General features: G+C 41.4%; 1 protein-coding gene across 1 annotated transcript in view; it reads right to left on the bottom strand.

Annotated features, from left to right (window-relative positions):
• Window positions 1–843: 843 nt before the first annotated feature.
• The window catches only part of LOC126158699 (ATP-binding cassette sub-family C member 4-like), a 179,096-nt gene continuing 169,246 nt past the window's right edge, over window positions 844–10,693 (bottom strand). Inside the window, exons 22-23 of the mRNA XM_049916462.1 lie at window positions 1,285–1,395; window positions 844–1,210 (exon numbers count right to left, since the gene is read on the bottom strand). Of these exons, the coding sequence (XP_049772419.1) occupies window positions 1,148–1,210; window positions 1,285–1,395 (174 nt within the window). The 3' untranslated portion in view covers window positions 844–1,147. The remainder of the gene's footprint in view (window positions 1,211–1,284; window positions 1,396–10,693) is intronic.

The raw sequence follows: 10,693 nt of genomic DNA, 5'->3' as shown, positions 1-10,693 counted from the left end.
CGACAGTTCGACGACTTATATTGATTTGAAGTTATTCTAAACATATGCGTGAATACACAACAGATTTATTGAAATTACGAATGAATAAGAAGAGAGAGAAAATTAGAGTTTCTACATTCCGTCTACGTCGCTGTCATTATACGTGGAGTAGTATTTCGGACTGGACAAGCACGATGCAGGAAATGTAACGTGGCGTCTTCATCGTTGCAGTCACTTTTACGCGATTAGGAAAAAACAAGGAAGAAATAAATCTGGATAACAGAACGGAGATTCCAACCCCATCCCTCCAGAACACCGTTCCATTGCCTTAAACAGTGTGTCCACTCAAACAATAGTAAAAAAAAGATACGCCATAACCATTAACCGTTTACTATGCAAGCTGTAGAATATTTTCCATATTTGTATTTAGATGTCATAGGAACTAGTAATTTTTGCTCTGGTATAAAAGAACAAATGGGACATTTTGCAAAAAAATTGTAATCTAGATAAGTTTTAAACAAAATTACCCGCTTCTTCTCACGTAATTTACGTAAAACATTCTGTACTCACATAAACCAGTTATTACCATTTCTCACAACTTTTAGTTCTCATTTTCTGCATCTTCACCTTTCATGTCTTTTGTCCACTTTCTTCATTAGCACCTGAAATTAATCTACTCATTCTTTGTGTCAAATAATTTCCATCGGGGTCTCAGTAACATTCATTAATTTACTTGCTTATCACAAAATGAAACTGAAATTAATAGTCAAATTTATTTGATTTCTGAAATGTGTAATTGGCGGAGCCAGTAAATACCAAGTGTATAACATCGTACAAGTATCACTTCAAACTCTTTGTCCCTGCAGCGATTGTTTAACAGTAATGGGAACCTCATTGCCAGGAAGATCATTTGATACCGCTCTTCGGAACTGTTAGAGGGCATCTGAGCCAGGCACTCTCTCTGCTGTGCTACGACATAACAGTAAAACTCAGCTTGCCTTCAATAACACAGTTCGCACGAAATAAATCCAGCTCTCCATCAGTCACTGAGATCAGTGGCAGCTATCACTTCCTCAATAGACGCTCGGATACTCTTACTGAGATACAACGTTGAAGCAAAATATCTAAGACACACGACGGTCTAGAGAAGAAAGTGACGTACTAGGATTCACAGCATTGTAATTTGTTCTTCTTCCAAGTCTTCCTGTAGACCATGTACTTCGTTGTAGCTCTGAAAAAAAGAAGAAGTACTTTTATAGGTGTAGATCTCACAAATGTTAAGAATACACCGATTAAGACTCTCACCTGCTTCGCAACACTTCTTAGCTGTTCTGCCATCGCAGTGCCCGTTTCCTCTACAAGTCTGGACAGGAAGCCAGATGGATTTCTCAGCAGTATATGTGGATGGTCGTATTCCTGGAATATGAAATCATTTCATTATACAAATTCTGACAAGGTGGAAGCAATAAAGCGTTGACTGAAGAGACCAGCAGTATTTGACGCATTTGTTTCACGAAACAAGATGGGAATGCAAATTTGATGATGGAAGAATTATTTTGATAAGGCAAAATCACACAGTCGAAAACTAATCCGTCTAGAATAGTCTGGCTATTTGTGATATCTACCGACATAAGTCCAGCGGAAACGTTTTCTTTCTGATTTTATACAAGAAGCACATGACCTTTTACACTTCGTTATCGATAATTTGGATGTTGCTGTGTAATATTTTTGGTGCCGTGCCATTCATTAAAATATAAATTAAAGGTACTATACACATACCTCAATATTAACAACCACAAACTTATGGTAAATGTGTACATTTCTGCTATAGCGGTGTCCAATACCTGTTACACTATTGTCCCATATATAGACCCGATGCAGACTTAATGTTTAATGGACTGTTGACACACACACTAGAAACCAAATGTTCAAATGTGTGTGAAATTTTATGGGGCTTAACTGCTAAGGTCATCAGTCCCTAAACTTACACACTACTTAACCTAAATTATCCTAAGGACAAACGCACACATCCATGCCCGAGCGAGGACTCGAACCTCCGCTGGGACTAGCCACGCAGTCCATGACTGCAGCGCCCGAGACCGCTCGGCTAATGCCGCGCGGCGCAGCGAATTGTAGTACACAGCTCCGGGTTATTATCGACTACAGTCTGCACGTTAGGCAAATCATGTGACGCTGAAAGGGAAGTCGACTACTGTCATATCTGACAAAACTAGCCATAGTGCGGGACCACCACGATTAATCCGTCACTGCTAAAACTGTACATGTTGGTGTTCCCACATCCACACACATACATCGTAAGGCACGGTACTGTGTTGGACAGTTCATACCAACATCAGTGAATATCTACCCTACTCCTTTCGTGCATGATTGGAACGAGCGAAAAACGATTGTCTGTATGTCTCGGACGCACACTAATCTATGTTATTCGCATGATCGCTGCATGACATATAGACTATGACAGAGACAGCACAACTGTTGCGTGGTTTTTGTTGAATAATGGTTCTGTAGCCAACAGGTTTCAGGGTTCCACGAGAGAGAGTTCGCCTTTTCTTCGAAAGATTTCTACTTGAGCTCCATTAGGATCTTCGTTACAGTTTCGTATGACACGTTACAGTCACAATAGTGCATTTCTGATGTGAAATCTTGACATGTCTGCTGTCAAGGCTTTTTGAAAGGTATTCCAAATTTTGACATTTGTCTCCACAACCATCTCGTACTTGATTTCCTTAGGTTCATCACATTTTTCCAGGAACCTCCCATAAAATTTAAATTTTCTGCCAGTATTTCCTGTTACCGAATTTACGAGTTCATCCTTTTCCATGTCTGTTATTAAGGCTACTCCTAAATGGGATCTCAAAGTTTGCCATCGAGCCGTGTGCGCGCCACGTACATCGAGTATCGATAGCTGCGGCTCTGCTTTTCAAGTTTTTGGAGCTGTCCAGGAACGAGACCACACCATCCCGCGAGCTGGCGGGACGATGGATAGTCTTGTTCCGATTTAAGGCCGTGCGCTGGCAATTTAGGGAGGCACCTGAATTGACTGACTGAGGCGCTCGGTGCCGTTGGTGAGCCGCACCCCCCGTGCCTTGTTTTCCCTGTCTGTTTACGGCTGAGTATGAAGGAAATTATCGTCTGGCCTCGGTTTCGTTGCTGTCAGTCAGGGGTCCGGATTCGAGCAGCCTAGCACCTTACATCTTCGCGGCGCTAAGTGCAGCAGGTAATTGTCTTATTGTCTCAAAGCAGTGCGAATGTTAATGGTTAAGGTCTGATTCAGAATTATCTTAAGGTTTGTGACTGTTCCTCAAAATTTCGTGCTTTCCGGCTTCTTGGTTACGAGCAAGTTGTGCTATCTGGCCGTTTTGCAAGGCAACTTAAGTTGACAAATTTTTTTGCCGTACTTGCTAATACTACGCAGTGTCAGTCGTTGTGTGGCTGTGAAAGAATTTAAACGTCAGGTTAAGCGTACGAGTATTCGGCTATCATGGTTTATGTGACGTACGATGTTTTTCGATGCTTTCTTCTGTGATATGTCCATCCAGTAGCAACTGGTATTTAATTTCTGTGCTTAAATCTCGTTTCAAGAGCACCATGCCCATGATCGGTACGCCCTATGGTATATATACAACTACACTATACTCTACAAGCCACCTAATGTTGTGCAGCAGAGGGTACTTGTGCAGATAACTGAGCCCCCTGACATGTTCTACTCGCGAAGGTGCATGGGAACAATGATTATCGGTAAGCCTCCGGATTAGCTCTAATTTCTCGAAGGGAGATGGGTCTGTCGTTTGGTATGTAACATGTGTCTTTCTACTTTTTTGTGTGTTGTTCTGTTTTATGTCCGTCAGTAGTACATTGCTGCGTGGCTTTCATTTCCTATTCTAGGGGCCTACCACCGTGGTAATTGCGCTGTTCGGTGTTTTTTGTGAGCGGCAGATGTGTTAATGAAGTTTATTATGTTGCAGGCAGTATTTAGGATCAATGTCACAAGTGGATTGTACTGTCTTAGACAAAAAAACTGACCGCCGGCCGGCCGCCACAGAGACTAAGTCCGAGTCGTTCACTTAAAGTGGCCAATAAAACTGACCGCCCCTGACAACTCTTTAAGTCCGGCCATCTGCACAATCTGGTTGGAGTGAGCCTGTGGTCTTGCGGTAATCGTCGTACAGTCTAACCTTAGAGTCGCGTGTTCGCGTCCACCTGATTTTCTTTTTTTTTTTAACCACATTTCGGTCTAAGCTTATGAGTCTGATTGAACACCGAAGACAGTTCGCTTAACAATCTACCGACCCGCAATAACAAGTATTCCAGAAACAACTCCGCAGGACAGCTCGTGGCTGCGTCGCGATCATAACAGCTTACGCTTGGGCGTTTCCTCGCGCTGCAGCGGCTACCGGCCACCGGCCAGACGCCACACGCCGCCTGAAATCCGGCGCCGCCAATGTGAAAACGGCGCCACGCTGTCAGTGTATGTATCAATGCCATTTTCGAATTTGAAGTTCTAGTTAGTATCTTGCAGTTAAGCATTGGATTTTGCATACCTGAAAATCATGAACTACGGTTAAGCATTGTAAAATTGAGTCGCAAGTGGAAAAAGGTGTAACATCTGCAACACAATGTTTACTTTGGTATAACAGAGGGGTGAATGTAGAGGAGGCAGCTAGAAAGATTTGAACTGTGTTTGGAGCGAGTGCTTTTGGGAAAAATACGCCAGAAAAAGATATTCTTGTTTCAACAAAGATCGTTCTGGCATGAATGATTTTCCACATTAAGGAAGTCTCGACTACTGATATATGTGACAGATTACCATTTTACCATCATGCGACATTTGCATTCAACAGGCAAAGTTCAGAAGTCTGGTGTAAGAGTACTGCATGCTCTAATTCGAAACAACAAAAATCAACGGAGTGACTATTATTGAACGTCATCAGGTCGCTCATTGAGCATTCCTTTTCAGTACTGTTACTGGTGACGTGTTATGATGCCTTTATCGTTAACTTCCTAAGAAGAAATAAAGGCTGAGCCCCACCAAATGACGTAGACTAGAGCAAAGAGTAGAATGAACATAATGTTTTACATTCGATAGCTCCAAAAGTGTGTTTTGGACTACAAATTCTGCCCCAAGGGGTGTGTGCAACACAGCTGGAATTTGTTGTCAACAATTGAGACACCTTTCGGTCGCAGTGTAAGAAAGTCGAGCAACAAAACTACATCATCTTTGCTACTGCATGATAACTCACTCTGTTGATTTGAGAAACAAAACTATCCAGGAGATTGATAGGAAAGTCGACTCTCAGACACTTGTATTGTTAGGGAAGTCCTCTCTCAAGCACTTGTCCCTCTCGTCATGTATTCGTAAAATATTACCTTTGCCGCTCTTGATCGATCAACCGTCAAGGCAATTCATTTCTAGACGAAAATACTCTTAAAACTACTACGGTTTAACGACCTCGTTAAAACAAGTAGGTGTCTACGGGCGTTGAATTTGTAAACAACTGTTGCATTGTCAGATTGTTTTAGATATCGTGAAAGAAAATTCAGCTGCTGATTAATTTCTCTTTGATGATTACTGTTTGCGTTTAGAAAAAAAATGGAAAATGCAAATAAAATATTCATTTTATTAATACAAATTAAATTCAGCTTACTACATAAAAATCACGACAGCAGTCTATCTTAATAAAGCATTAAGTTCAAAAATGGTTCAAAGGGCTCTGAGCACTATGGGACTTGACTTCTGAGGTCATCAGTCCCCTAGAACTTAGAACTAGTTAAACCTAACTAACCTAAAGACATCACATACGTCCATGCCCGAGGCAGAATTCGAACCTGCAACCGTAGTGGTCGCGCGGTTCCAGACTGTAGCGATGCATTAAGTGTCTGTAAGACGATTGATCCTATTTTAACACGAATTAGTAGGATATTACCGACTTTTGACTTCGAAAAGATCTGTATTTACTTTATTCCCTGTATCATTCGCACATCTTATGAAAATGTGACATTTCATAGATAAAATTATGTATTAACAACAACAAAAAATATGTCGGCAGAAAACAATAGTGGTATTATGAAACTGGCATTACCGTAAGGTTTTCGCTCTGACACTAAGGGTTACTGTAAGTAGCAGGACGAATTTTGCTCGAGCGTCATCTTACGATTCCCTTATTGAGTTTGTATCTGCCTGCTTGTAGCTCTACTACAAAAGAATTAAAAATCTGGCTTTCAGCGAGTCTAGAAAGGCGAACGACAGCAGCTTGCACCTGGTAGCCAAGCATGTTACCTGAGAAATGGTATTTTCCTAAAGTGGGAAGACATTCTTTTGTGGTTGAATTGTTGGCAAATATCAATCAGACGTGTGCCGTTGGTCTAAGCGTTTCGGTGTGTTGAATTTGTACCAATGTTTTTCTACAGGTTTTTTCTGTCCCAAATAGAGAGTTGAAGTCTCTCATTAGTATTTTCACGTCATCTTGGTGAATTTTGCTCATAGTATTTTCGAGTGTGTTCCAGAATTTTTCAACATTTTTGGTGTTTTTCTTATTTTAGATGTTGGTGGGGGCATGTGCATTGATGAGTGTATATTTTTTACTGGGGCTCTGAATGAGCATAGTCCTAAGTCGATTGTTGATGGCTGTGATTTCTTTGACAGAGCTGATGATAGATCTGTGTTCGAGAAAAGCAACGCCGAAGATTGGTACGCCTTTCGCTACCTTTTGTTGTATTTTGGTCTTGAAGATGAAATGGTTTCCGTAATGAAAGGTTTCATTGTCAGTTAGTTGTGGTTCTTGAAGAGCAATGATGAGAATTTTTTGTCGGTTGATTTATTATGTGAGATTATTTAGTTTCCGTATTTGGATCAATGTATCGATGTTTAGTTATAAAAAAAAGTTCTTATGTGTGTGAAATCTTATGGGACTTAACTGCGAAGGTCATCAGTCCCTAAGCTTACACACTACTTAACCTAAATTATCCTAAGGACAAACACACACACACACCCATGCCCGAGGGAGGACTCGAACCTCCACCGGGACCAACCGAACAGTCCATGACTGCTGCGCCTAAGACCGCTCGGCTAATCCCGCGCGGCGTGTAGTTTTCAAATTCATGTTTTCTGCATGTAGGGAAATTTACAGGAGATCTTCAATATTCTCTGCCGTGCTAACCTGGACTCCCCAGAATCCGAAATTCCAACTGCCGCCTGTCGACAGCCGGGTTGTGTACCACCTGGGGTATAGTTAACTTTGCTTGCACAGTTCATGTTTGCTTGTGTTTCATTGGTTTGGCTGGGTGATTCCAGGACCGGACAGGACCAGAGGGTGTTGAATCCTTTGGAAGCAAATATTTTCAGCCGAGCTCATTGAGCTAACAGACGGTGACCAGAGTAGCGGTGGTTTTCACTCAAACGTGTCTGGATTTTGAGTTCAACTCACTGAGTAGCCGTTCAGGATTGTGTTAGTATTTGGTTCACCCGAAGTATTTGATTTCCTCGGTACCACCCATATGGGGGAGGGTTTCCCCTGTCGGCCCCATGGGATTTTTATTATTATTATTATTGTCATTATGTCATCAGCAAATCCGATATGGTGCATCTTCCCACCACTGAAATAGATGTGCATTGTTCGATTCAGTATTTCCGTCACATAAATGTGGGTTATAATTACATGACATTGCTGCTAGTAGACATATTTCTCACTTTTCCTTAGGCAGTTCCTACCTGTTACTCCATCATAGGAATTTATATGCGCAGCATTGTTGCAATACAGACGTTCAAATTATCCGATTTCTGTAATTTCATTTCGATACCAGATCGTTCTAATCGGATACAGACAGTCAGGCTTAATGTGGATATCCAAATACGACTCTCATCATTTGATAGACTGGGTAAACCACATTCTTAATGGGACAGTTGAATCTAGATCACTTATTTATGACAGGGCCTGAATTCTTAAACACTGTGGAAAATAATAATACAATGTGCTTATTACTAATATGTTATTTAAATATGAATATATGAACGAACGAGATAACAGTTTATTTACACGAGCAGAGCCCCATCCATCATAGCAAAGCAGTGCGAGATTGGTTTCAGGGCCAAGAGAGGATAAAGCTGTTGTCGTTTGTTCCACGATCACCGAACATTAACGAGATAGAGAATATGTGGGCAGAGGTAACAAGGTCATTGCCATGTGGATCTACAAATGCAAGTGACCTTTGGACGAATATAGAAAACGTATGGTGGGAAGTAAACCATCACGCTACACTGTCGACGTCTTGATGAAATCAATGCCCCTACGCCTTCGAGAAATCTTACGTAATGATCGTGAGTGGGTTGGTTAGTAAAAGTATACTCGTCCACAAAACCCATGTGGAAAATTATCAGATAGTCGGTCAAGCTTTGATTTGTCGCAGTTATTTAGATACAAGTCCATTTGCTTTCAGTCTCCTCCTTACAATTCTTGCAATGCAAGGTAATTGAAAAATCTCACCCACTCGACGCCAACTAAGGAATTGACTGGTGCATGTGTTGTTCAACACACAGTAGTTGTCACCCTCACTGGAATCAATGACTGTTTGTGTGTGTGTGTGTGTGTGTGTGTGTTTTCGTGTTCACACACAATCTGAATCAATACTATTAACATTAGAGAGACAACCAACAATAAATATTGCATCAAATATGACTGTATTTTAATGCGATGGGAAGTGAGAAACTGAATTTTTACCCTACCCACGACCTGCATATTACGTTAAGTAAGATGTATTAACTACATAGTATCGTTAGCAGAGACAGTGCGCTCGTGTTTGTTTCGAGGCTCCCGACAAGTGCAGCGACTAGCAGTGTCCAATGCCGCCGCGATTTGTTTATGTTGGCTGGGCGTGGACACTGCAGCAGACGCTTCGCCATAAACAGAAAGAAATCACCTTGGCTCTGACTGCAGTGAGCGGATATCACTGCCTGCGTGTTCTTATAGTAACCAACGTGAGACTCTACTCACAGGTGCCACGGAGCAATTGCAACGGGTATCATGTCATTAGTCATCAGAATATTAACCAGTGATGAAATGTCCACTCTATTTGAATCCCAAGAAAATAGGAACCTTCTCACAAAGGAATGTGAGGTGTTATCAAAATGTATCCACCATACAAAAATTAACTGCAGGGCTTTCATGTATGCAGTAGTAACACACAAGGAAATATTATGTCTTGGAGGCGTATATTTCATTTCATCTTCTCATATTAACGCCCTTGTTTTAGTATGAAGTGAGAAAATAAACATGAAAAACTAAAGTTCCTGAGAAGCATATCGCCGGCCGCGGTGGTCTAGCGGTTCTAGGCGCTCAGTCCGGAGCCGCGCGACAGCTACGGTCGCAGGTTCGAATCCTGCCTCGGGCATGGATGTGTGTGATGTTCTTAGGTTAGTTAGGTTTAAGTAGTTCTAAGTTCTAGGGGACTGACGATCATAGATGTTAAGTCCCATAGTGCTCAGAGCCATTTGAACCATTTTTTAGAAGCGTATCAATCATTTCCTTTTCTCATATCATAACTTTTATTTTAGTATGAAGTAAAAAAAAATAAACAGTTTAAGGTTGTGAAGCATAATATGACACCAGATTTTTATCGTAGACGCTATCGGAAACGCAAAAAGCAGGGAGCTGTCCAATCTTTTGTCCAAAAGTCTGTCTCCTTTCATGCATTACTCCTGCTAGCAGATTCTTATTTAAGGACTTGTGGGCATCAAGTTCTTCAGCAGAACAAGCCATGTTATTGTGCTAATTACGGTATGGAAAAAATGCAACAAAGACGATTTCCCCCCCTAAAACAGTGGGTATATTTGCAAATGTCTGTATTCAGCAATGACTGCCAGCTGCCACAACACTTCACAGAATCCATGCGGCAGGCAACACAACTGTGCGTGCACTTCAGACTTCATTCAGTAAGACGTCAGGAGATGGATGGAAACGTCAAATTAACGTCGCTTTCCGAGTCGTATTCAATCGAGAATGAGGTGTTATTAAAGTAGTTGAGCGTTCTAGTAATTACACTTTTGTAATTCACATATGAGTATTCCGATAGCCAAAAGAACCCGTTAGTGTGAAACTATCGTGAACTGCATTAATATCAAACTGCAAGAACTTGAGACAATACGTGGACTCTTCTCTTCGCTGGGTGACCTATTACTGTTATTTAGGATTCTCTCCGCCCTAGACGTAATGCAAATGGAACTTCAGAGGCGCATTCCGCTATTCTTGACAAACATCAGCAACTTGTAATCACTGCGAGTTACAACTGCGTGATGATATGGCTCAGGGTGTCAGTAGTTGTGGTGGTGTTATGCTGTCAAACTGCTTACAGTAACGTTAATGGTGGCCCACATAATTTCGCGCTGACTACCTACTTAAGTAAAGATAGTGTTGTGGCGTCGTCGCTTCTCTTTATTTGGCCTCAGCTTGAGTAATCCGATTTAACGAACATAGTACTCCACTAGCGGGCTGCTAATGATACAGTATGACTACAGAGGTCATCGTGCGGCTATTACATTAATTCTGCAATGAATTGCTTAACAAATATTACCCTCAGCTATGCAGCTGGAATGACTCATTACACAGGTACTCTATGTTTCACTTGGTTGAGGGATCAGTTCTTTGCAATCCTGTTTATACTGTTCGTAAATTCTTGTATACTTCACAAATGGTTCAAATGG

The sequence above is a fragment of the Schistocerca cancellata genome, chromosome 2 (assembly GCF_023864275.1).
Source record: "Schistocerca cancellata isolate TAMUIC-IGC-003103 chromosome 2, iqSchCanc2.1, whole genome shotgun sequence".
Taxonomy (NCBI): Eukaryota; Metazoa; Arthropoda; class Insecta; order Orthoptera; family Acrididae; genus Schistocerca; species Schistocerca cancellata.
The sequence above is the reverse complement of the archived record's forward strand: the minus strand, read 5'-3'. Positions and strand labels throughout refer to the sequence as shown.